Genomic DNA, 24,063 nt, shown 5'->3' with positions numbered 1-24,063 from the left:
GAATTTGGCATCTTCCATTCGATAGTATTCTCACTATTTATTTTAATCGTGATCTCTGGTTATGATCAAGACTATCATACTATGATTATACGGATGCTAGTGGTCTCTTAAGTCGCTGACAAGCTATTATTACTTGTGAAAATCTAAGTAAGGTATTACTCACTTATCTCATGAAGATTGTATGGGAATAGCATCATTTGCGCTTGTGATTAGCCGTTCAAGATGGACATGCTCCTCATTTCTTCGATTTTTATTAACACTGTTGAATTCTTGTACACTCAAGAACACATAGGACTCAATCGTAATGTATTTTCTCTCTAAGGAGCAGTAAGGACAGCATTGATCTTGACGATGCTACAGGTCACAGGAAAGCACCTCAATCATTAGCCTCGCCTTTCTCACCTATCCCGTTTCTGTATCCTCCTCCCTCGAGTCACATAGTGCAGCCTCCCATCGACATACATCCAAGCTCCCCATACCCTGAGTTCATATGTGGACTACCTCTGTGTATATTTACTGAGGATGATTCACGCTAGCGTGTATCCCTTTTCAAATTCTATCTACCTATCTCATAACCTATTTAACAAGGTCTTCTCCTCTGATTCTCAACCTCCTTTTATCCCCCAACGCTGATCAACGCTAATCACAATTCTTTCTCATCGTTCACGCAATTTACGAGGTAAGAGGAATCTTTTCTTTTCACAGAATATATTATTTTTATTGCAGATATCCCAAAGATGAGTATCGCTTAAGCCTACCTCAACGCCAACTGTTGACGTCCCCCCTTTTACCTTCGCGGTTTTATTTCTCATGAGTCGACATATGTTTCTTTTTCGTACTCTACTCACATTACTAATATCATTTACTAGTTTCCGAATATATACCTCTGATAATGGATTACAATCATAATTTTGCGCCTCCCCCCTTTTCTTCAGTCCGCAATGGAGGTTTCAGACATGCTATGACTGATCTCTACCATCCCACCTTCCCATCCCAGACCAGTCGAGTGCCTACAAGTGGAAATGCCTCTGCTTTCCTACCGCCACTGGAAAATCCTCAAACTACTGAGACTCCATCGCAGATGGATACGATGATGGCTACGAGAACTGGCACCTTCCAGTCATGGATCCAAAACATTGATGATTGTCATAAAGTTAATAAGATATACCTTCAGATTCATAACAGGCCTGAATGGGATCATTCCGAATTCCCATCTGATGCCAAGAAGCAGCAGGAACTCGTGAAGAGACTCTTTGACGCAGCGAATGACTGCAGCAATATATTCGAACCTGAAGGCTCTAGAGGCCTCAAGCGCATTCAACAGAGAACATATTCTGATTTGGAGTTTGAGCTGGTCCTCTGGCCTTTACTGGTAAGTAAATTCAAGTTTGAGGGATGTTTTGAGACTAATATTAGTGTAACCAGATGTCAATACACGATGCACAAGGGGGACGGTGTAACCTCCCCAACTATCATTCCTCTACAGCATCAGTATATAATGTGTATAACACATTCAAAGAGAGGTTCGATGGAGTTTGCGAGGCTTTAAAGGTATGTTGAAACTTAAGGCATTGCTATATTAATAGGTATTAATAGCCATTAGTCTTCGAAAGATATCGTTGTATCCCTTTTCCAGGATGAAATCTTCAAGCATCGTCTTGCTTGGCGACCCAAGTCGGAACTCGCGGTAAGCTCATACGATCTCAGCATACGAAGAGGCCTGTGTTAGCTAATACCTTCAAAGCAAAAAGCCGCGAACAGGAAGGTTAACAGTCATCGATCTACCAAGGTTTCAATTGGTTCTCGCATTATTGTTGAGAACGATATCAAGGCTACGGCAGATGGTAAACTAGTTGATCGAGACGGCCAGACCTACGGCAGCGTTCCGAAACAGACCGCTACATTTGAAAGTAGAGCAAAAAGACCTCGCCGCGATATTACTGGAGAGCAAGCAGAGTTCTCAAGCGACAGTTCCTCGGCACAGAGGGCAATCTCCATCAATAACGCTGGCAACCCAGAAGTTCTTGAAGAGACTTCTCACCAGAACTATACGTATCAAGCTCAACTTGTATCACAACAATCCCTGGTCCACCCGACGAGGTTTCCTCCAAATAACACGGATGCGGGCAAATTCAGCCAAACAGCTCAGAGTGCGGAAGGCGCATATAGCGATCAGTCCATGGGCTCCGATGACCATGATCTCTGGTCTCCATTCCGCAAAAATGGGGACTCGGTTTATCCCCCGCTCGATGGCTGATATCGGTATGAATACCTACCTAGTGTAGTACCTACTAATGTAGGTATGAATAAAAAGGGCGATGTGGACGTGGATACATTCCATGTTCGGAACAGGTTTGCCGGGTAGACGTTATGTAGGCTAAACTTAGGTTAAGACTTAACTTGAGTAATCGTGAATTGATTTCATATCTCTTTTTCTTCCTTGAAAAAGAGCTGCATTATTTACAACCATTATTACAAACAGTAAAAGAATGAGGATGTCAACAGAAACACTAGTTTTCTGTTTGGTTGAGCGGGCAGCGGCAGCGGGATCTAGGATCTAGACGAGTTTATTAGCGGGGTTCGCACTGAGGGGAGTAGCACCGTGGGGTGTAGCACCTAAGAAAATCAGCTACTTTCCCACGGAAATCCTACAGAATTCTTATTATTGATATGTGATAGCTTATACGAGACTTATCTTGTTTGTAGGACCGACCTGTCAGATAGGTCTACCGCTGCTACCCACATAGCAAGGTACGATATATGACAAAGTACTTCGTACCACGCGACGAAAATTTAGAATCAATTGATGTTCGTTCATCCCATGCAAATCAGTATTTGCATTCAAACGAATCGATATTATTTCAAGGGTGGAATTGTAATTGGAAATATCCATGGATCCGAAGTAGTCTAGGCCGATAGGCTACCAACATATTGGTAGCTGATTGCGGACATTATCGGTGGTTGTTAAAAGTTTTCGTAATTTTTGGTAGGTGAAACAGTACCATACGTACCTTATACCTAGTACCTACCTAGGTATATATCTAGGTAGAGAAGGCGCAACACACGTTCATCGTCAGGGTAGGGAGGTTATAAAAGCTTTTGAAACTTTCTTTTCGTGGCTGTCCCTTTCGTTCTTCGACACAATAACATTAATCCTCAATTCTTAATACCGCATCATAGCCTTTATCTTAACAACTTTTATACGCACCTACCTAGGAGGCAGATAATCCTCAAAATGCGCGATTGTGCTTCTTGCCAACGCAGCCTGCCTCGATCATCATACACAGCCAACCAGTATTCTCTAGGCGTCGGTGTATCGCGGTGTGCAGCCTGCGTTCATGGGCACCGCAACGATACCCCATCTGCTGGTAATTTTGATAGTGGCAGATACAACATCTCCAGTTCTGCCGACGTCGAGATGTGGGATCTCGACAACCCCTTCTCTGAAGGTTCATTCCGGTGGGTCGCTAAGGGAACCTACACCTCAGGCCCTCGCCATGGTCAGCCATGCGTTGTAAAGTGGTTCAAGACAGGTGCCGTCTTCGAGGCAGACTACTTCACTCTCGACATTAAAGCCGCTGACAAGGCCTTGGATATCGTTAACAAATTTAACGAACTCAATATAATCAATAAATCCGTCAAAGTCAACGTACCTGCGGTATGGAAATTCCAGAATCCCTCCAAATGGGCAGGTCAACATGTACTATGCGAACCTTTTATCCAGAACTATCAAAAGTTTAATAGCAACAGCGGATGGTTTGATGATTCAATTCCGTGGGGAGAGGCCATGCAGGCCCTCAGCCACTTCAGCTATCACATCTCGGGCGGCCAGTTCGTTCTGTGCGATATTCAGGGGGGCGTTTATCAGCACGAGGTTGTCCTCTCCGACCCGGTAATTCTGTCGCGTAATCGCGACTATGGTGTGACTGACCTAGGTCCCGTCGGCATCAGCTCTTTCTTCAGCCAGCATCGCTGTAATAACTTCTGCCGCTCAAACTGGATGAAGCTGTCAAGTCCAGTTCAAATCTTCCGACCTGTCGCTCGCACGACAATGATGAGACACACGGTGCCCACCCGTCAATCGCGACCAGATTCAACCTACCTATACAATTGATTACTAGTTAATCAGACGGCTTCAATCTCTACAGACATATTGGAACACGGCGATTAGAGACGGACATTTTATTCGGGGAGACACATTGTGGACGCAAAAAGAGGCGTATCAATTAATTGCAGAGCTTATAGCACATGGTGATGAACACTGTAAATTGAAGGTCAAATAAATAAAAGGTGTCTTCATCTATGACTAAGTGACATGTTTTTTATAATTCATGGAAAGGCAGGTAGAAACTGTTTTCTAGAAGACTTTTCGTAAAGCGCTAAAGTACTGCCCTGAAACTTGAGTACGAGACCATCTATCCTCTTGATTATATTACCAACGCTTACTGCCAATCACAGCACTAAAACTTTGTATTAGTTACCTACACTGGAAGCTGTGGGGATAGGTAGGTACCTAGGTACCTAATAAACCTACCTCTCAGGTTCTTTGCGCTCATAACACCAGCTGTTCATATGGGAATTCCACCACTGGGCATCCGTGATCGGGCTTGCTTGACTTGGCTAATACCTAGGTACCAACCTAAATAGAATCTGCTTAATTAATTTAGTTGAATTCCATGCACCTGGGCATATGTAAGTCCCTATTATCATAGCTCTCTCTGAAGAAACGGGTTGTGATGTGGATTAGGTACTAATTAACTATATTTAAGAGACCTCGGAATTAAAGAATAAAAACTTTGAGGATCTAAAAAGGTGTTTAGGTGAGGACATATGAGAGGCTTCGAATTGTCATTAGTACGTTTTATTAGGTACTAGGTAGGCACATATGTATTTATCTGATTAAGCGACAAGTGACTGCCATCTGGAGTTTTACCCCTAGAGAAGTTGGCAGTTACAATGGATCTACCATGCTACCATACCTAGCATTTAAGCTTTCTCGATTCGGTATTTGCTATCCAATATAACCTGTGTGATTGGCCTACGTAGGGTGCGCAATTAATAGGCCACCTCAAGATTACAGGGGTATGCCGACTTGCGAAATAAAAGCTCCGGGTATTATAGAGGACGCATTCGAACTCAACAAGATCGTTGAAGAGTACTTCTACCAGACTACCAACCTAAGCAGGCCGCATTCTGTACATCTCACAGTAAAGATTCTCTTCTTCAATTCAATTTTTGACATGTAAGATTGACTTTAGCAGTGGTTCCAGGAATCGCTCATTCGGATGATACTCTTCTCTGAGGATGCAATCTCAGCTACTTTGATACACAATTTTCCAGGCTAGGGATTAATTGGCGAGAACTCTATCAATAAACCAGTCTGCCCTGTTATGAACTTCCACCGCGACGGTCTAGGGGGAAGTCAATTATTTACCTAACAGATTGGACCAGTAACTGCAGAGGAAGGGGCTTATCCAAGCCCCGCTTCAACAGCTAAGGTGACCAGGCGCGCACTAAGGGCGCTAAATTTAGAGAACACTACAACTAGGCCCAGCTATTCTATAACAGCTTGTCGGAACTTGAAGAGTCATCTAACTTTCGCCTTATCATCCAAGTTAGGTACATTACTGCGAGTATCCAATTGTGTATGAATGCATGTCTCAACGACATGCGGATATTGATATAGGACTCGCTCAGATCGTTGCCGAGTTAGTTGGAGGAACGAAATCCGAAAATGAGACAAGAACAAACCACGGCAAGAATGCTAGTAATTTAGGTAGCCAGCTAGAGTTCCCGCCGACCAAACCGAGCTGTCGAGTTGATATTATTATAACAGACAGTTTTGACAGCACTGCCTACAGCGCTGTGAAAGCAAAAACCAAAGCTGCTAGCACCCCTCCTTTTACCATCGGCCCGCGCCGATCTGAGGTATTCACAGCAGGTGCATCGAAAAAACCCGGTAGCGTTGCCCAACCTAACCACCATCTAAAAGATATGCAGTCTACCGCTGAGATGTTTGACGCAGTATTCATGCATGGCGGGGTAGAATCAATCAAGACACTTGCCAAGAGCAGCCGTGCTCTCTGTCAGATCCGTGAAGCGTTTGGACATCTCAAGGCGATTGGTGGTACTGGTGAAGTTGTTGGGCTATGTAACCTAGCGTCTGCGCTACCAGAGCTTCGGGTTTCGGCGACAAACGAGGCAGTTGAATCATATGGGGTTGTGATTTTGAGTAAAGCATCTCCGGAGAGTTAGAGAGAGTGTCATTATCGTTAGGGAACGAGTGGGTTTCCTGGAAAATGTCATATTCCAAATTCCACAGCATAGCCACCAAGAAATTTCGATAAAGAACTGACTGCAGTCAAGTATGATTGTAAAGGTGGGGAGTTAGAGGATTGCTGCACGATTTCAAACGGGTTAGGTGCTGGAAGGTCTGCTAAGGTTAGGGCGCCTTGGCTTTCTAGTTAGTGGATGTTGGTGGGAATGTCTCGGATATCCATGGATGGACTTACCAACTAACAAGATTGAAGTATTCCAGGTATATGCCCGCTCTATTAATCTAATTGATGTTAAGTACTAGGTATTTTTACTTATGGCTATGAAGTAACTAATATAACATGTGAATAAGTCAAGGTTGTTTGATGGGACGGTCGACTATACCACAGCTCTTATCAGTCTAGATGCGTAGCAAACTTGGTAGGTGCTAGTTACCTACTACCACCACTGTAAATGGGATCTAGAGAGCGCTAATGGTTTCCGGCCAGTAAGAATCTCCCATTTTCGACCAAATGGCCAAGAATGGTAATCCAATGTTCGCAATCAACGAACCAGGAAGTTGGAACCTCAATATTGAAATCAGTATGAAACGCATTGAAAAGTTATTATAATAGCAATAACACTGCCTGTTCTCAATTGTCAATATTCCAACTGAGTGCTCAAAGAGTTCACTGGAGGGCATATTTCACTGGACTTCTTGCATAAGAGAGCAAGTCCATTAAAGATAAAATATAATACTCTGAAATAGTATCAACACACTTATTTAATTCCCATAGATGCCTCAGCAATCCATTTTCCGACGTCGATGTTGCCATCATCCTAGTGTACAAATCCTTGCCCCTAATATATCAACATATCGCCCTAGTTCCGAACACTTCAAAGGATTGGTGTTCCATCCACTGCCTAGATAAAGACATCACGACTGTTGTTGAAATGTAGTTGTCCGTATTGATCAATAAAGAATGTTTCGCCAGGACCAACCCAAACGCTACATCACCAGTCACGTTAATAAAAAATCTTAATTAAAACCAAGATAGGTAGGTTGGAACGAGACTCACCCGCATCGATCGTCATGCTCAAGATCGAAGCCTCCCTTTTCACCCCAAATCCTCTCCATGTTGACCCGATGATCGCTCTTAGGCTCGCCCGCGGCGATCCGCTTCTTCTCGAAGTAGACGTAGGCGGCGTAGAAGACCTTGCTCATGCACCCAGCATTCGAGCCCTGCTTGTTGCGGAAGTCGTTGAGCTGCTTCGATTGGAAGGGCTTGATGGTGGGTTGCGAGAGCTGCGCGTAGATGTCGCGACAGAACTGCGCAGCGGTTATGCCCGGAGTATCCAGATGCTCCTCCACCTTCCTGCGGACCTCGTCGCATGTGTCGTAGACAGCGACTTCGTCCGATTCTTCTCCTGGTAGCTGAACGCCGCTGATATCGACTGCGGATACAGGCGGCGCAGCCGCCTTGCGGGTCCCTGGCCCACCGATGTCGGTCTTAGCGGCTGTAGCTTCTTTCGCCTTCCGTGCCTTTTTCGCGTTTGGCATCTTGAGGCCGGCAACATCCCGTTGCTTGAACCACTCCCAGGCATTTACATACACGTTGCTATTCTGTCCCTCCATGGACCCACGTTTGGACAAAAATGTGCTAAGACTACTGGCGGTGCATCCGATAGTCCTGGCAAACTCGGTCTTATTCATTATGCCATTATCGACCAGCTTGTTGATCTTGCCACGAACTTGGTTGCAGGTCATGTTAATCTCTAAATCTATTGTGGAATAGTCGAGGTCCATGTGTTGCTTGTATGCAGCGATTTCATCTTCCAGTGTTGTGTCTGACTTGCGCTTCTTGTTATTTGTGGTTTTAGGGGCTGTGGCGGGAATTACGGTAGTGACAGCGGGAGCAACAGGTTGACTTGCACACTTCATAAGGTACGGAATCGTCGGAGCGGGAATAGGTGTTTGGTTCACCCGTTTACTGGCATCTTGAAGGGCTGGCCGCCTCGCCTGCAGTTCGTTAGTATTCTAGCTAACTCATATCTAGGGCATGGGTTCTATTGTACCGTAGAACTTTTATTTGACATGATTGGAATAGATGATTCTATAAGAGTTAATAAGATCTTGAGGAATTACGGAGTATGTACAAGATAGATGTATAAGCATAAGATTGTCTGAGATAAATGAACATTAAATAATACTAAGACGCGCCGGTAGGAAAGAGAGCGCGTTATTATTTACGGGTTATGGAGGGGAAATAACGCGATGGCTCGTGCTGGACTGGACCGAGCTTCAGCGCTAGCAGCACGCTAACGCCCTAGCTAACTCCCCGAAACTTCAGCCCATTCATGGATTCTTTCAGCTGCTTCACAATTCAAAATTCAAATGCTTGCACCAAACGTCAACGTAACCAATAATATAATTTCCTAGAATCACCAGAATTCTCTATCAGCCAAACCATGAGGTATAAGAACTATAAACCCAAATATCCGATCTCGACCCGTCGAGTCCCAACGCCTTCATAACCTTTATCCCATAGTACATACAATCCGTACCTATTGCTCTTACTTCCGAAGGCGGCGGTTCTGCTCACTCTGGCGCTTCATCTTCATGCGGTAGTTCAAAGCCCTCTTGCGTGCAGCAGGAGACTGAGTGAAAGCTGCGGATCCACCGAATGGCCCAGCGATAGCGTTATTTCGGACTCGCACGACACAGACATTGCTGGCACCGCCGACAGTTGCGTCGCAAGTCATGCCCGCCGGCATTTGAACGGTTAGCGGGAAATCCGTGTTGGTAGCCAAGGACAGTCCTAGGAATCCCGCTCCGGGCACGTCTTGCGTGACCTCGGCCGTCTTGAACGCATCCTCTTTTGTACCTCCTGAAGTTCCATCAACAGCAGCTGTTATCGGACCGGCGCCGTCCTGGTTGATTTGTCGGAAGTTCATAGTGATTGACCCATCGTCGGCTGAAGTCGGTAGACCGGAGGTAGCGCCCTTGCCAGCGGTGGCGGCAACCGATGTTTCTTGCGCGGCCGAGGTCTTTGTGCCACCGCTCTTGCCCGTTAGGCCCCCAAGCAAGTCTTTGAGCCCACGGACGAAGAAGTTGTCTCGCTTGCCAGCGTTCGCCGGAATTTGGTCTTCAACGCCAACCGAAGCAGCCGAGCCGTTGTTTTTAGGGGCAGTTGCGCCGCCCATGAAACTCTGTATCATGGTGGCGGCGTCGATAGGGCCGTTGCCCTGGGTTCGACCGAGAGGGGAGGCCTTGCCACTAGTGATCTCGCGGTCCCTGATGATAGCGGTATCCGCCTGAGAGCCACATGCATTGGAGCTGCAGTCTCGTGGCGTTCCATCGGCAACTAAAAACTCTAGTTAATAACCAGCCTATAAGCACGGGGATTTTCTATTAAACTTACCACTAAGACCGGGCATTGTCACCCCATTAGCTCCCTTAATAGACGTCACAAGGCCGTGTCCAGAAGCAACGGCGAGTACGCCTGAGACGGTTATGAGTGAGTAGCGCATCCTGGCGGCTTATGCTGATTAATGAATAGGAATAGGAATAATATAAAATGCCGCCAGGGCTATCGAAATCAAAGGGAATTGAAGAGAAAAGTGAATTAAGTGTGAATTCGAGGCTGTAGCTTGATGCCGATGAGAGAAGAGATGTTCACTTACACCAGTTTCCATCGAGTCTTATATACGCCATCTCGACTGAGGCAAATCGGCAGGCCTCGGCGGGCATAGCTTCTAACATCGTTTACACTTACTATCATGCCAACATTGAACCAATCGCTTCTATCTCGAAGGTAGTATTCATCTGATGTTTCGAAACGATGGGCAAAACACCGTCCATGTAGTAACTGTGCAACCAATCGCATTTAAGTATACGAGATCCCCACGTTTCGGGTCTCGGCTAAGATGATTTTCTCTCTGAATTCACGCTGAACACTCCCTAGAAATACACAGCCACGAGTTTGAAGATTCTACGTTTCGAGTTCTTCAGCACCCAAAACCCCCCGCTATCGCTAACAATATTCCGCAAAAACATTGACCTAAAGAATTGTTTTATCGCTCGGATTCATGATCTGATACCGGTACGATTCGCCAGTTCACGTTATACTACCAATGTAGTAATCGAAAACACCCATTAAAAATACGGTGTCGACACTTCCAGCTATTTGTCTTGTCGCATTTCCATACTAATGCTACCCAAACTTTTAAAATATTATCATGTAGGTGCTCGCCGTACCTTCTACCTACAGTCCGCCAAGACAACTGCCAAGACGTCCCTACGGTTCTCACATTTGTCAGACATAGCGACAGGGGCTCAAACATCCCCTGGGAAAATCTCTTAACCAAGCAACTGAAACCGAACTGATTAGCCAATCGGTGAGCTTTTCGAATAATTCATTGGGACTTCTTTCGAACCTAGTTTGCGAATATCTCATGCGCATCTTAGTGACGATGCTAAGAATCCTATCGAAACTTCCCCTTCACTAACGCATAACATGATGAGCGGCTAACGATGCGGTGGGCGCAAATCCGAAGATCTTAGATCTCTAAGATGAGATCTCCAGAAACTCGGAAGATCAGTTTCTAGGCCTTGGCTTCATGATTGATATTTATGATATTCGTGAAAACACTTGGGATCGTCTCGGAACAGTCATGAAGATTAATCATATCGACCCAACAGATGAATAGGTCCGTATTCTACAATGCCGAACCTATGGAAGTTCGCCGCAAAAAGGGTAGTAATCGCGGCGGGGCCAATCGCAAACGATACCGTACCGCACGACTTCCTCCTACAAGGGGCCCCTAGATCTATAGTCTCGAAGTCTATTATGATGACACACTGCGACAAAGGGGCTACAATGTTATCGGATGCATTAAGTATGGCGAGCACAAGTACTGACTGAAACCACCATATCGGTGGCCCGATGTGTAGCTTTGACATATGCGGCACCGGCGCCAGCGACTACATTCCCTCATCCTGTTATAGACGAGTACGGAAGAAGGCACTCAAGTATCAAAAAAATCGTTTGAATAGGTAGGTATCTAGGCTTAGGAAAGGGGTTTATGGATGTGCCCCTTGGCGCTTCATGAGGGCACAACTGACCATCCTCCTTTAGGGGTTAGAATTCCGCCAGCCACAAGTGTCTCTCCTGGCACACGCATACGAGGGCGTCCACGACAAAGGAAGCTTCATCCAATTAATTATCCAACTCTCCAGATTACGACCGTCTCCCCCAAATCTCTTCTTCTTCGTCGTCGTCCTCTTGTTGCTGTTGATAATGAGCTCGCCGACTTTCTTGTGTCATATCCGCCAGTGCACGAATCCATTCATCGCGCTGCGGCCCCGACGGTGGTACAGCATCTAAAGCATCGTCGACCTCAGCGCGAAATGGCGATTGCCGATACCCCGACGCATGCGACTCCTCGTCGTCCTGTCTCCCATAACGCCTTGGCGGAGCGATTGGAGCGCTTGCTTTATTCCTTCTAGCAGCAATTCTTCTCTGTCCTCTCTCCCGTTTTTCCTCTTCGAGTCGTTCGTGCTTGAGTATCCTATCTTCTTCCCACATCCTCCGAAAGATCTCTTGATACTGGACCATCCTGCTCATCTGAGAGTGCAGACGCACAAGTTGGCCAAGAAGGAAAAGTCCTACACAGATGACGACAAATGTAGAGGACCACCAGAAAAGCCTCTTGGTGTTATCTTTGATGTCGTCGAGCTATGCATGCATTACGTTAGGATATTGGGAACAGATGCGTGCTTCTTCATTCAACTCACCGTGGTCTGGACATTGTGTGCGAATCCCACGGCGCCATGTACCGTATTCGTGAGCTGCTCTACTATCGACTTTTCCTCAAATAGGAGATTGCGCACAGATCGATCTCCCATTGTTGCTTCGCGATCCTGAGATCTTTTCCCACCTCTGATGAGCAGCTATTCGTAGGTACCTAGCCGAAGAGTTCGAAACGTAGTCATTTTATTTGAGAAAAGAATAATCATAATTGTATGGTAATTGTTAGTTGAACCTCGTAAATTACGAGATAATTGTTCTCTTTGATGTTCTTACGTTTCGGGTCTAGATTATTGCTATGACAAAGGGGCGCCCCGATGGGGGTTTACGGCGCAAACAAAGTCCGTTTTCAGAACAGAAATCCGCATAAATTAATTGTAGGTACCTACACAGGTAGATAGTAGGCACCTGTATCTAATAGATACCTGCCGACATTTATGAGCCTTCGAGGTCTCTAAAGAGAAAGAGCAGCACCATAGCCACCAGCGGCACTGCTACAACTATATTGATCCAAGAACTTCCCTCCCCAGTTAAAAAGCTGTCCTGCATGTCGAAAGGCTCGAGGTAAATGAGGCCGACAGGGAGACCAAACCGATATATAGTAGGTGCCGCGTATTGATTAAAAAACGTGGATGTATGTTAAGTGCACAATTGCGCTCCAATAGGGACTCCAATATCCATCAAGAAGCCCCCCGATAGTATTCTCTAGGTTGAAGTTTAGACAACGATTCTAGCAGATGAGAAATAACTTTGCATTAAGTTAGATTGTGTAGGTGGCTTAAGGCGCCTAACAGGGCTCGGTATAATACCTGTCCCGCACCTAATTGACGCCACATACGGTGAAAGGCTATTCCCAACTAGCCCATAGGCACCCACGAAGCGCTAGGTCATGCACTATCTAGCTGAGATAGTGTTGGTGAACCTGCCTTTTCTAGGGAGCCTGGAAGAATAGAGATAGGTATGTAGAGAAGGCAAGTAGAATGTGGTTGACAACTCGACGAGGAATTGAATTAGATATTATTTTTCTTCTCTCTCATTCCCCCCTTCTCTTTTAAATGATATTTTTCTCAGGGTTAGACGAAGGTGAGTAGTGATGGCAAAACAGCGCCGGGTTGAATTGGCCTTCTGGAGCCCCCTGGCCTAAGGTCTTGCCCTTGGTGAAGCTGAATTGTTCGTCTTACCGCCTGAAAGCCTAATCACCTACACAGCGCCCATTTAACTATCCATGCCCCATTCGACAAATTCTGGCATTACAACCCCTAGATACTGTCTACCACATAGATGAACCAAGTCGCTCCCGACGATATTTCAGAGCGAGACATACAGGATTTAATTCGTAAACCCTGCAGAGTCCCCCCATTTCTGGACGATAGCCGCAAACTTAGGGCACTTCTCAGAGTCGTCCGAGGGAACTTGCTTAACGGACTTATTGTAAGCATACGTGACGAAGTCCGATGCCGAAGACGGGGTCCCGGCTCCTTCTCGAAGCTTTCTGAACGTCGTTTCGATTTCGTTCGTTTGGGATTTTATTGTGGCAACGGAATCCTCAACTTGCTGGTCGTCGTAGACATGACCACCCACCCGGCTACCGGCGGTACTGTCGGCAATGACGGAATCCAAGAGGAGGTGAGCCCCGAATTCAGCATCCGTAATTTGCGATTTCGCCGCCCTTTCGAAATAGCTGTGCACATTCCTTGCGATGTCGTCGCCTTTTTTCTGCCGCGAGGTGACATATCGGTCTAACTTATCGACCTGCATGTGGGACGTGGGTGTAGGGGCTGTTTGGGACATTTTATCGACATCTATCGGGACGGAACCGTAAAGTTCCATTTGACGTCGAATAGTATTCATGAGTGTATGGCCCTTCGACTTTCCGCCCTCTTTGGTTTGTGCCCGATGCATGTTCGCTGTGCCTAACCCCTTAGTCGATCTGGCCCCTGTTTTACTATTCACAATCGTGAAGGCGTTTAAGAGAGTTTGGTGATGGTAAACTAGCATCTGGATGCGGGATACCAGAATACGGAGGCGCTCGTTCATGAAGCGAAGCATGGCAGACGTCTTAACAAGTTAGTCATATAATTGTACGATTTCATGAGGAAACCTACGTAGCTCGAAACTATCATATCTCTTGTACCCTGTCTGTCAGAACGTGTTTCGGTCTTTTTCAAGATGGGTTTGAGAAATTCATTCTCCACAACCATGTGTGAGAGGGGTACCATCTCATCCCAGAGGGATTGTATCTCGGCATATACGGCCTCACGTTCGTCGTTGATGTCTCGCGCGTAATTAGATGCGTAAGATGCGCGTCTATTATAGGTAAGTGAGGCCTCTAGGAAAACTGTGTCTAATGATGCACGACACTTGGTGGCTAATGACAGCACAATCCTATAACTTGTTAATGGAAATATAGGAAGAGGGTAGAGGAATCGCTTAACTGGGTAGCATGCCGTCTGGCTGTCTGAAGGATTGTATCATCTTCACCCACATCGTAGTTCAATTCACCATGTAGAGCACTTAATCTACTAAGGATATGATCATATGATGGGAGTGTTGTTTTGAATACTTCCGTTAGAGCGATGGACTTCGAGCTCCTATCAGATAAACCACCCTCTGACTCCGCTATGTTGGGCTCGGTTCGAGAAGTATCTTCAAGTCGATCGAAACGATTGTTGATTTTGTTCTCTAGTGAATGAATCTTCATATTTGTCAGTAACGTCATCTCTCGTGACCCCTGGAAGTGCGAATGGTTACCTCTTTCTTAAGCGAATCCCTTCTGGAAGACAGTTGGGCGATCTTTTGCTCAAATACCGAGGCTCCATTATCGGTCTTTGCATAGGTTTGAAGACCGGAGATGCTAGAACGAACATAGTCTCTATACTTCACTAGTAGCTTCTCCAAGACATCGTTATATTGAACCATGTCTTTAGTGGCCGCTTTAACGAGGTTATGATCGGTAGTCTTCTGACCAGGTATAGGCTGGATCTTAGAGAATATGCCCACTCCCCCCTGAGCTTGTGATGATTGATGACCACGACTGGTCGCATTCAAAGCGTTTAAGCTGTGTCATATGTGAGTAATACTAATTTCAAAACAAGATAGCTAACGTACTATTTCAGTTCGTCCTCAGATAGGATACTTAAAGGGCCGTTCGATTCCATCATTGCCACTAATTGGGTCCACTCCGAAATCGACTCACCACAAATAAACGATTTGAGAAGGTTCTTCTGATTTTCGCTTGTGGCATGGACAGCCCCAGAAATTTTATTAAAGAGACACGTCTCAGTCTCCGAAAAAGATCTTTGACTATCCATCTTGAGCCTTACTAAGAAAATAATACAATGATGCTAAAGCTGTGTCAGTTAAGCTAGACCTTGCTACAACCTATGAGAGATCGATCACCTATCTCTACATGTATCGATATAGGGTGAAGATAAAGATTAGATAATCTATAAGGGAAAGGGGTAAAAGGAGAAGAATAGTCACGAGGGAAAGAAATCCCGAGTAAGCGACAGAGATAGTGGATCGAAACAGCTTAAGCCGCACGTCATTGAAGTGAAAAGTTGGCAATTGGGGTTAAACAACCGTTAGGATTGACTTCTCGCATAGGGCAATGTAACGTCTTAAGGTAGGCGAGGAGAAGAAAGGAGCAAAACGGAAGCTGTCCGGCGGTTGGCTCCGGAAGGGATTTGCGGTGAGATCGGCGCCGTGAATGATCCGCCGTAGACGACCGAAGGTGGAAAGTGCAACCGACGTAAGATAGTCACGACGTACCTGCTCTAGGTCGGCCTGGCCTAGAGGCAATCTAGAAGACCGGAAATTCAATATTCTTGAAATTCTGAGCTTGCAGAATCTTCAATAGTCGGTAAGGACGGTTAGGCCGAAGAACTGGACAGGTATAGCCGAGACGCCAATTTTAAGGCAAGATCAAGCGTGAAAGGTCGATGTGCGACGCCGTTGACCGCTTCGTTCTAAGAAGACGGAAGACCTCTATATGGTCGGGTTTAAAAATATCCTACCTCAGGGGTCATTTGACTTTCGGAATTTCATAACAGGCTGCTGTGGACAGACTCTGCGTGATCGTTTGTTTCACTACCCTGATGATGGTTGATGTCGTTGATGTCCGTAGAAATAGATGCGATGCGTAGAAAGAGAGGAATTGAGTCTAGAAGGAGTCCCTGCATTAAAATCGACATTTAATGCATAATGCTCTTTATATATATACGCTAGCAATTATATTCACCTTCTGTGCGGTATGTCCTCCATTGGTAGATAAATACACACTAAACCGGTATGGGTTTGATATTTAGATGCATATATAAACATGTTATTAACTCTAAGTAAGTGCCGGTTTAAAGCAGTGCTACTTAAAAACCCTGTAGACTTGAATCCAAATTAGAAAAAACAGCAAACCTTTCCGCAAAAAGAATATTTAGCCAATTTTTTATAAATTTATCTTAGTATACCTAATATTGTACTGATCGTTCCTAGATATTTAAGAATACCGTATAATGCAGAAACACGCATAGTGGATATTGAGTCAAAGCTTAGGCCAACTTCTTTAATAGATTTATGTGGGTCTATTAATGCCTAAGAAGATTTCCCATCTCAACTAAATTCCGTGGGGAACCAATAATCAAACAGCAGCATCTTCAGCGCACGTTAAAAAAAGAAGACAAGGATTTCTCTGTACCAGAGCCGCGAGCAGCCGTTGGACAAATTGGACTTGCAGCAACGTGCATATCCATCTCTCTTCCATTCGCAAACCATCTAGATAAGAGCCCAACCACATTACTACATACATGTAACATCTTTCGAGAAAGACGGCCAGATTCTCAGAGACAAACATCATTCTAGCATTCGCCGTCTATCTCCACTCGGAATCATTCGTGGTCCCCCAAATACGCTATAAACCTCGGCAAGGCTAGTACAGTTGCAATGCGCCATGCTCCAATGCCACAACGTTACAGCGCAAAGTTGTCGCACAGCGCGATATCTTCCATACAAGATGCGGACAAGGACGTACAAAAACTACGATTATTCGGGTACCTAGGCACTCCAATAGTTACGCCTCGGAATGAAACGGATTCCTGAGGGTCTAAGATAAAAAACGAGTACAGGATGAGGGAGATCTACTTTGGTTTGTCGTGTTAGCAGTCAGAACGGTTCGCAGCGCCGTGCTGTCTCATACGTCGTGTTTGCGAGTAAGTGTCTTGAATGGTCCGTCTCCAGACTGTACGACGTACAATCCAGCGGTCAACGGGGAACCTATTCTCAAACTAGGACGCTAGTTTTCTCTATTTTTTTGTTCAAGGCGTCATAAAGTATAGACGTTCAGGTCGCTCCTATTGGTTCCCCAGGTATCGTCATAGGTTTGTCCAAGGCTTGCCTCGAGCTTGAGGTTTTCCCACTTCAGACGAGTCGTGAAATTGTATTGACATTAAATCTAGAAAACTGCAAAATGGTGTAAGTAGCGGGAGGTCCTAGTTTTTTGTTGGCATAGAGCCTCTCTGGCCTTAATTGGACACCAGCCTTGTGTTTGCATGCGCCTGTGCTGTCCCGCTCCCGCTTTGCTCCCCCGTCGTCATGTCAAAAATGACAGCAGCCGAATGTACCGACATATTCAGGGTTTGGGGGGGTAACAGGTCGAGATTCAGAATGGGCGGTACTAGGCCTTCATATCAACCTAGCACAGCTGCAGTCCGATCTCGATTTACCCGTATTCTTTTGGATACTTCCCAAGGGCTTGTGTAATGACGACTATCCCATGTCTCCGCTTATGGAAACGCCGGTGATATAGGTTCGTCCACGTCGACTGGCCAGTTCCCGAACCACTGTCTTTCTCGCCAAACGATATATCTACTATAATATCCCAGAGGTTCCCAGCCGTTTTGTCTCGATCAATTTATTACTTCAAGACATCAAATATCCTCAGCTTGATATCTCCACTGCATGTCTTTCTATTCCGTTATGCTCTTGTGCTACGACCATAACTAACCAACGTTATGATTTCCCTTACCCAGCAACTGCGTATGAGCCTCCAGGCACCGGCAACGATGAAAAGATTCCGAGATGCCGGGATGGGAATTGTGTTCATCTTTCTCAATCAGCTCCTTGTTGTACCCATCCAGATCGTACTCGATCTACATTCATTCAACATCCCAGCTTCCGTCTTAGTCATGCTCCTTTTTTGGGTCTTCATGATTGTCACGAACTACATTCATACAGGTACCGCACAACTATACAACAAGCATTTACGTGGCACAATCGATTTTCTCGGCCGGCACATGTCTTTCGGGTTTGTGGCATCGTTCATAATGCTCAACAAAGATCGTACACCTAGTGCTATAGAAGTGTCCAAGATTGCCGGCGCGTTCCGTAAGTTACATAAGAAATATGTCTATTGCATAGAACATCACTAATTTAAGCTAGTTATAACCACTGCAATAAGTTATATTGGCGCTTATCTGGTTACGTCAGGCAGTTTCAAGCTGGAGCAACAATTTCGAGGCCAGCAAACGAAGGTGTGCGACTTGGAAGATGGTAACAAATCTTGGCCTAGACCTTCCACGGCATTGCCGACACTACCAACAGAAGCATCCCCAAGACCCCTACCCCAATTGTCTCGGTTAAGTGTGACTCTCGTGAAGAACAAGTGTCTCACTTCAATTGAGCCTGTGAAAAGGGGTTCGACTTCGCAATTTATAGATCATCTTGTTCGCACTTCCCCGATATGGATTTGTTTCTTCATCCTCACCGTAGTGGGAATTCCGGTGTCAATTGCGACTCGTTACGATACACCGTTCGAATCTCTGTGCTTTGTACTATTTTGGATCTTATCTGTCCAGTTCCAAAGATCGCTAAAATCATCATGCCGCCTCCAGCGATCCCCGCGATTAAGGTCAACGATAGTTATTTTGGCGAATCCGGTTATGGTTACCTGGGCACTAGGAACGGGCTACATCTGGATCAAAACAGCCTACACCAAGCAGACCATCGACGTCATCATCTCCGAGTTTCACAGACACAACACCTTATCGGAAGGCATAATGGCTATTGTGGAAGGGGGTAATCTGACCAATCACATTGGTGCCGGCGATCTTTTTGGACCAGTCCTAGATGCTGGCATCGTTTGCTTAGGGTTCAAGATGTTCGAATACCGAAAAGAGCTATGGGAGAGCTTCGTCACGGTATTTACCACATGCGCAATCCTCGCCGTTGTCAACGTCTTCCTCAACGTCCTCATTGCTCGCGTAATCGGGTTGAAGTCTACCGACGCTCTTGCCTTTGCGGCACGGTCCGTCACCATCGCTCTGGGAGTACCCGCGATCCAAAACTTGGGCGGAAGCGCTACGATCATGAGCGCAATGGTCATATTTGGCGGGATCCTCTTCCAGATGGCCGGTAATTGGGTGTTCTCCATCATGCGGATACAAGATCAGGAATGCCAGCAGGCATCAGACAGTATTAGCGATAAGGACGTAGAAAAAGGATTCGCGACGGAACGGAATGAGAGAGATTCGCGGCGGAGCGCTGGCTCGGATAACGCTGTCATCGCTGCCGGTGTAACGGTTGGTATAAACGCGGCGGCTATGGGTACGGCACACTTAATCGAGCGCGACTCGAGGGCCACCGCGTATTCGGCATTGTCCATGACTTTGTTTGGGGCTATGACAGTAGCACTTACGGCCTTTCCCGGTGTCTCGGAGGCGGTGATTTATCTAGCAAATTTATGAGAGGTAAAAATGGGCCGACTCCGGCTTAGGGGACTACGAGGATAAATGAGATACAAAACGGCTTCACGGTGTATGGGCGCTTCAGGCATAGCGAATGATACCACCACATATGTTGGAGATGTACAGAGTGATACTCCCGGGCGTGTTTTTTGTTTTAGCTAGTTAGATAGGTAGCATTATGGGCATATGGCAATTCATTCCATCATCGGCTTTCTCGACCCATTGAATATGATCTTACAATCGGCATACATAGTGTCTATAATATCATCGTGATTGTCGAACCGGTTTATCTGCGTTCGTAAGATGGAGCAATGGTCGTACATTTCGGGGGTCACGGCCATGGGATCGGTGTTTAGTAATGGGATCGTGATATAGAATTCGAGAAAATTTTACATGCGCCATATCGTAGATGCCGTGGCGCACTCATGTGAATCATTTCTCACTCTTGTAACGTCGCACGGCACGGTCCGTCTCATACTGAAGAGTGCCTGAGGCTGCTCAGCACTCTGGCGTCATAGGAGAAAAATAAACCACACCCCACCGTAACTTGTGTTGTCGAACCGTCGTTTCGGATCGTGATCAAAGGCCGGTATATCAAAAACCCCATCGCGATGTTGAAATGTCGTATTTTCTTCGTGGATGTTTACACGAATGTGGCCTCACATGATTGAATGCCTATGCATGTCGGGCCACTTTAGTTCATATCGCAGAGTCAGCTTGGTACGCAAAAAGAATACCCTACCTGGAGGAAACTTCGTGTAACTAAACGAGATAAGGGTATGAGGAATCTGACTAGAATGATTCGAAAACATTATATACGAAAGTAAACGCCCAGGGTAATCTCGGGAAAATATGTAAATTTCTAGTGGGATTTCAAAGACCTGCCATCATCTGGCAGTCTAGGTAGGTAGTAGGTACCAGGTAGGAGGAGGGTTATATGCCTTTTAAGGAACCATGAAAGGGCGGCTGGAATGAATGGATTAGATTGCAAGGCTCAGCACCGAGCTTCTGTAATTCTGGAAAAAGAAACTTCTCCCAAAATTTCCTCTATGCTATGCTGAATCATGAAAAAAAAAACGGGTTTTAATTTCATGGGCACATGCTTACGTGGCCCTGATTCTGAATATGACCTTAGCTGAGTGCGTATGACCCCCTTTCTTATTAGATACCAGGAATTACACCAATCTCTCGATCAAGTGTAGGCCGCTTGCCGTTTCCACAACGCTGCTCATCTGGCCTGGCTGTAATGCGAATGCGGCCTCCTCGAATTCTTTCTGCATATCTCCCTTGCCGAAATAGCCTAGGTCGCCTCGTTTTCTCGCCGAACTGCAGTCACTCTCGCTCATGGCGAGTTCGCCGAGAGACACGGAACCACTCTTAATCTTCTGCTCATGAGCCTTGATAATAGCCATAGCTTCTTCTTTGGTTCGAGTAATCTCACTTTCGCGCCAGCTTGCGGGTCGTCGACTATCGCGGTGCTTCACCAATAGGTGGGCGGCGCGGATCTTGCCCTCGGGTTTGCCAGCGGAGGAAATCTGGGACGTGGCCGAGTGGTTGGTAGCCATGTATTTCTTCAACTTCTCGGTATCGGTACCAGACGGAGGTTCCCAGCGCGAGACCTTATCATTCGCGTTGAAATAGTACGGGAGATTCTTGGAATTGCTGTGACGCACCTCCCAGTTAGGCGGTAATCCGGATTCAGTATCCTGATAGAAGCTAATGTTAGTGATCTTGTCGATACAATGATGATGAATGGGTCCGGGATATTTGCAATGCCGATCACTCTAGATTGATGGCTGACAGTTTCGGGACAGACTTACCATCTTGTGCTAGATATACGACTACAGTGCTAGAAATAGCAGACTAATATATTTTATTTATCAGGCCCTTCACAAGCCTGGTGTAGCAACAAACTACGTGTTGCTGCGATAATTGGGCTACCTAGGTAGACGTAATAGCGAACGGGTTAATTGTCGTTTATGGCAAAGAGGCTTGACAAGCCTAAGAAACAATTCCGGAAGCTGGTCAATTGGATTGCGATGAAAGAGCAGAAATTATACACTCAGAACGAGTTTATTCGAACGAGATGTGATTGTATTTGAATATAGTGAATAGGGAAAGCGAATGATGCAGTAACGTGGTTGTTGACGTTACTGTTGTTGATGACGATGATGCAAGCTGGTAGTCGGTTTTAGTTGCTGGGGATTTTAAGAATTAGGAACTGGATCGAATACCTAGGTGGATACCGTACCTGACCTAGGCAGGTAAGAGCGATCACGAGGATGCTGTCAGTTGAGCGGGGCAACCTGACGACGGAATGAGATGAAACGCGGGGTGACTGGGTGACAGTGTGATTATGTGATTCTATGTATTTTGTACAGTTTTAATAACTGGAAGAAATCCATGTGTACATAGGTACATCAGTACGTACTCACCGCTAAGAGCATTGAACAGGACGGCATTTAGTGCTAAACCTAAAATTACCTAGTCACCTAAACCTTTCCATCTTTCAATCTTTCTTCATTCAATGCCAACTCATACCATAAAACATCACCTTTCACTTCGCACGACTTTTGATATTTTTTTCATCAACAAGCCCGCATTAAAAGCAAACAACACGCCAACTCATTTCTATCGCCTGCCTAGGCATTTCCTCATAAAGGTAAACCCAACCACCAGTAAAACCAGAAAAGCCAATCATTTTTGGTCTTGCTAATTATCCTCAGGACCTCTCACATTTGTGGCAATCCTCGATTGCCTTATTCAACAAATAACAAGGAGACGGGAGACCCTGCACTATTAAGATGTCGTCGCCTGCTCCTAGCAACGAAGGCGACGCCCCCAAGAGCAGCCAGGAGCAAATAACATTTCGCTTCTGCTCTGAATGTTCTAATATGCTGTACCCTAAGGAAGATGAAGATGCGCACAAGCTACAGTTTACCTGCCGAACGTGCCAGTACACCGAGGAAGCCACCTCCTCTTGCGTCTTCCGCAATGTCATGAACAATGCAGCTGGCGAGACTGCAGGAGTGACTCAGGACGTTGGATCGGATCCTACGGTTCGTAGTGATGTTTCCTCTTACCAATCTCCCCATTCTGCTTCCATCACCACCACCACCCCTCCCTCTGCCGGCAAAGATGTGGCTATCTGTCTGAGATGTGGCGTGACCCTTCTTCATTGCCAATCATGTGAGGACCCTGCATCGATTGAGGAGTACAACCATTTCGTGGCCCACCATCCGGAATTCGCCTTAAAGAGATCTCTCAACATCTTACAATTCGCAACTTACTGGAACGTCTTGGATGACCAAGAACAAGCCACCTGGGCCGACAAATTCGCTTCCTGTGGACAACCCAATATCCCGAACTCTTCAGCAGATAATCTCGCCTCTTATCTTCCCATGGGCGGATTTCTTAGTGCCTCAGACGCAGATCCTCCCGAGGCGTACGAAGATCCCCCGGATGACAATGATGTATTCATGCTTGACTGATTGTACCCCCCAATCTCGCCCAACATGATGTTGTTCCACTTCCGGAGTCATACAGGAACTCCAAAGAGGAGATAGAGATAGAGCTTGTTGAACTCGATATCCTTCCCACTTTAGCATGGACGGTCTTACCCGAGATGGACCTATTGACCATGTTTTGGCCATTTCACATATTCCCCGGGGTTTCTCCCCTTCCACCATATTGCCATCAGACAGATAGCCCAGAAGCAGAGTATGCAAAATGACTCGACAGTATTTCAACACGGGGCATCTAGCTTTGGGGAACATGCGTTGTGTGTACTCTCTTGCTGAGCTTTGTGCTGACATGTGTTTCTGTCGTTTAGCTCCCTCGATCACCCAAGTCTTGCCCTGCGTGCAAGCATGAGGAAGCCGTCTACTTTCAATCGCAACAGAGAAATGCAGACACAGGCATGGTTAGTTTTTCCCTTCCTAGATTATCTCGGTGAGTGATGTGTCTAACAAGTTGACAGAAACTATTTTACGTGTGCTGCGGATGTGGTCACATCTTTCAATAATCGAGTTTTACCCGTAGTTGCTACGAAGATAGGGTAACGAGGATATCCAGAGACTTTTGATGCGACCACTAGGGTCATCTGAGATATTGCATGGAGTCGGCGTTTAAGAGAAAATCTGCGGTGGTTATCGACGATGCCATCATGGTAGGGAACTCGGCACTTTGATTTAGGGGGACACCGTAATAATGAATATACTCGCATTCGCATCACGAAGTTCACTCGTACACATAATACATGTTCC

At 46.0% G+C, this 24,063-nt stretch overlaps 11 protein-coding genes across 11 annotated transcripts; 5 read left to right on the top strand and 6 right to left on the bottom strand.

Moving 5' to 3' along the window:
* Positions 1–892: 892 nt before the first annotated feature.
* Positions 893–2,375, top strand: GGS22DRAFT_196218 (uncharacterized protein; the record flags this gene model as incomplete). Its single annotated transcript, XM_047965792.1, has 4 exons — positions 893–1,372; positions 1,426–1,551; positions 1,604–1,687; positions 1,745–2,375. The coding sequence occupies 4 exons, from the start codon at positions 893–895 to the stop codon at positions 2,255–2,257; spliced, it is 1,203 nt and encodes a 400-aa protein (XP_047815891.1). The 3' UTR covers positions 2,258–2,375.
* A 707-nt stretch (positions 2,376–3,082) lies between these two features.
* GGS22DRAFT_196216 (kinase-like protein) lies at positions 3,083–4,114 on the top strand (the record flags this gene model as incomplete). The annotated part of the gene is made up of 1 exon (XM_047965791.1): positions 3,083–4,114. The coding sequence occupies exon 1, from the start codon at positions 3,236–3,238 to the stop codon at positions 4,112–4,114; it is 879 nt and encodes a 292-aa protein (XP_047815890.1). The 5' UTR covers positions 3,083–3,235.
* A 1,435-nt stretch (positions 4,115–5,549) lies between these two features.
* GGS22DRAFT_196213 (uncharacterized protein) lies at positions 5,550–6,255 on the top strand (the record flags this gene model as incomplete). Its single annotated transcript, XM_047965790.1, has 1 exon — positions 5,550–6,255. The coding sequence occupies exon 1, from the start codon at positions 5,656–5,658 to the stop codon at positions 6,253–6,255; it is 600 nt and encodes a 199-aa protein (XP_047815889.1). The 5' UTR covers positions 5,550–5,655.
* Positions 6,256–7,179: 924 nt separating this feature from the next.
* GGS22DRAFT_196211 (uncharacterized protein) lies at positions 7,180–8,408 on the bottom strand (the record flags this gene model as incomplete). Its single annotated transcript, XM_047965789.1, has 3 exons — positions 8,332–8,408; positions 7,335–8,275; positions 7,180–7,264 (listed from the first exon to the last, which is right to left on the bottom strand). The coding sequence occupies exons 1-3, from the start codon at positions 8,350–8,352 to the stop codon at positions 7,180–7,182; spliced, it is 1,047 nt and encodes a 348-aa protein (XP_047815888.1). The 5' UTR covers positions 8,353–8,408.
* A 224-nt stretch (positions 8,409–8,632) lies between these two features.
* On the bottom strand, positions 8,633–9,907 carry GGS22DRAFT_54010 (uncharacterized protein). Its single transcript, XM_047967367.1, has 2 exons — positions 9,678–9,907; positions 8,633–9,620 (listed from the first exon to the last, which is right to left on the bottom strand). Exons 1-2 carry the CDS (start codon positions 9,784–9,786, stop codon positions 8,830–8,832), a joined length of 900 nt encoding a protein of 299 aa, XP_047815887.1. The 5' UTR covers positions 9,787–9,907; the 3' UTR covers positions 8,633–8,829.
* An 835-nt stretch (positions 9,908–10,742) lies between these two features.
* On the bottom strand, positions 10,743–11,454 carry GGS22DRAFT_171417 (uncharacterized protein). The gene is made up of 2 exons (XM_047962598.1): positions 11,394–11,454; positions 10,743–11,311 (listed from the first exon to the last, which is right to left on the bottom strand). Exon 2 carries the CDS (start codon positions 11,216–11,218, stop codon positions 10,937–10,939), a length of 282 nt encoding a protein of 93 aa, XP_047815886.1. The 5' UTR covers positions 11,219–11,311; positions 11,394–11,454; the 3' UTR covers positions 10,743–10,936.
* Positions 11,455–11,495: 41 nt separating this feature from the next.
* Positions 11,496–12,163, bottom strand: GGS22DRAFT_191782 (uncharacterized protein; the record flags this gene model as incomplete). Its single annotated transcript, XM_047965171.1, has 2 exons — positions 11,496–11,993; positions 12,053–12,163. The coding sequence occupies 2 exons, from the start codon at positions 12,161–12,163 to the stop codon at positions 11,496–11,498; spliced, it is 609 nt and encodes a 202-aa protein (XP_047815885.1).
* A 1,231-nt stretch (positions 12,164–13,394) lies between these two features.
* On the bottom strand, positions 13,395–15,376 carry GGS22DRAFT_191781 (uncharacterized protein; the record flags this gene model as incomplete). Its single annotated transcript, XM_047965170.1, has 5 exons — positions 13,395–14,123; positions 14,171–14,450; positions 14,501–14,760; positions 14,817–15,123; positions 15,174–15,376. The coding sequence occupies 5 exons, from the start codon at positions 15,374–15,376 to the stop codon at positions 13,395–13,397; spliced, it is 1,779 nt and encodes a 592-aa protein (XP_047815884.1).
* Positions 15,377–18,118: 2,742 nt separating this feature from the next.
* GGS22DRAFT_191780 (LrgB-like family-domain-containing protein) lies at positions 18,119–19,798 on the top strand (the record flags this gene model as incomplete). Its single annotated transcript, XM_047965169.1, has 2 exons — positions 18,119–18,440; positions 18,495–19,798. 2 exons carry the CDS (start codon positions 18,119–18,121, stop codon positions 19,796–19,798), a joined length of 1,626 nt encoding a protein of 541 aa, XP_047815883.1.
* Positions 19,799–20,973: 1,175 nt separating this feature from the next.
* On the bottom strand, positions 20,974–22,260 carry GGS22DRAFT_191779 (rotamase-domain-containing protein; the record flags this gene model as incomplete). Its single annotated transcript, XM_047965168.1, has 2 exons — positions 20,974–21,504; positions 22,234–22,260. 2 exons carry the CDS (start codon positions 22,258–22,260, stop codon positions 20,974–20,976), a joined length of 558 nt encoding a protein of 185 aa, XP_047815882.1.
* A 44-nt stretch (positions 22,261–22,304) lies between these two features.
* Positions 22,305–24,035, top strand: GGS22DRAFT_171410 (DNA-directed RNA polymerase II subunit RPB9). The gene is made up of 4 exons (XM_047962597.1): positions 22,305–22,460; positions 22,525–22,857; positions 23,631–23,720; positions 23,778–24,035. The coding sequence occupies exons 2-4, from the start codon at positions 22,603–22,605 to the stop codon at positions 23,820–23,822; spliced, it is 390 nt and encodes a 129-aa protein (XP_047815881.1). The 5' UTR covers positions 22,305–22,460; positions 22,525–22,602; the 3' UTR covers positions 23,823–24,035.
* Positions 24,036–24,063: the final 28 nt, after the last annotated feature.

The sequence above is a fragment of the Annulohypoxylon maeteangense genome (genome assembly GCF_022496945.1).
Source record: "Annulohypoxylon maeteangense strain CBS 123835 unplaced genomic scaffold GGS22scaffold_17, whole genome shotgun sequence".
In the NCBI taxonomy this organism is placed as follows: domain Eukaryota; kingdom Fungi; phylum Ascomycota; class Sordariomycetes; order Xylariales; family Hypoxylaceae; genus Annulohypoxylon; species Annulohypoxylon maeteangense.
Note: the sequence above shows the minus strand (reverse complement) of the source record. Positions and strands in the feature narration are given on the sequence as shown.

What these genes read in the sequence shown, in the direction of transcription:
- GGS22DRAFT_54010 (XM_047967367.1), bottom strand. Translation starts at nt 9,786, where the DNA reads ATGCGCTACTCACTCATAACCGTCTCAGGCGTACTCGCCGTTGCTTCT. An exon ending in GACAATGCCCGGTCTTAGTG is followed by an intron (nt 9,621 to 9,677) that starts GTAAGTTTAATA and finishes TAGAGTTTTTAG; the next exon opens with TTGCCGATGGAACGCCACGA.
- GGS22DRAFT_171417 (XM_047962598.1), bottom strand. Translation starts at nt 11,218, where the DNA reads ATGTCAAAGCTACACATCGGGCCACCGATATGGTGGTTTCAGTCAGTA.
- GGS22DRAFT_171410 (XM_047962597.1), top strand. Translation starts at nt 22,603, where the DNA reads ATGTCGTCGCCTGCTCCTAGCAACGAAGGCGACGCCCCCAAGAGCAGC. An exon ending in ACGTTGGATCGGATCCTACG is followed by an intron (nt 22,858 to 23,630) that starts GTTCGTAGTGAT and finishes TCTGTCGTTTAG; the next exon opens with CTCCCTCGATCACCCAAGTC. An exon ending in GAAATGCAGACACAGGCATG is followed by an intron (nt 23,721 to 23,777) that starts GTTAGTTTTTCC and finishes ACAAGTTGACAG; the next exon opens with AAACTATTTTACGTGTGCTG.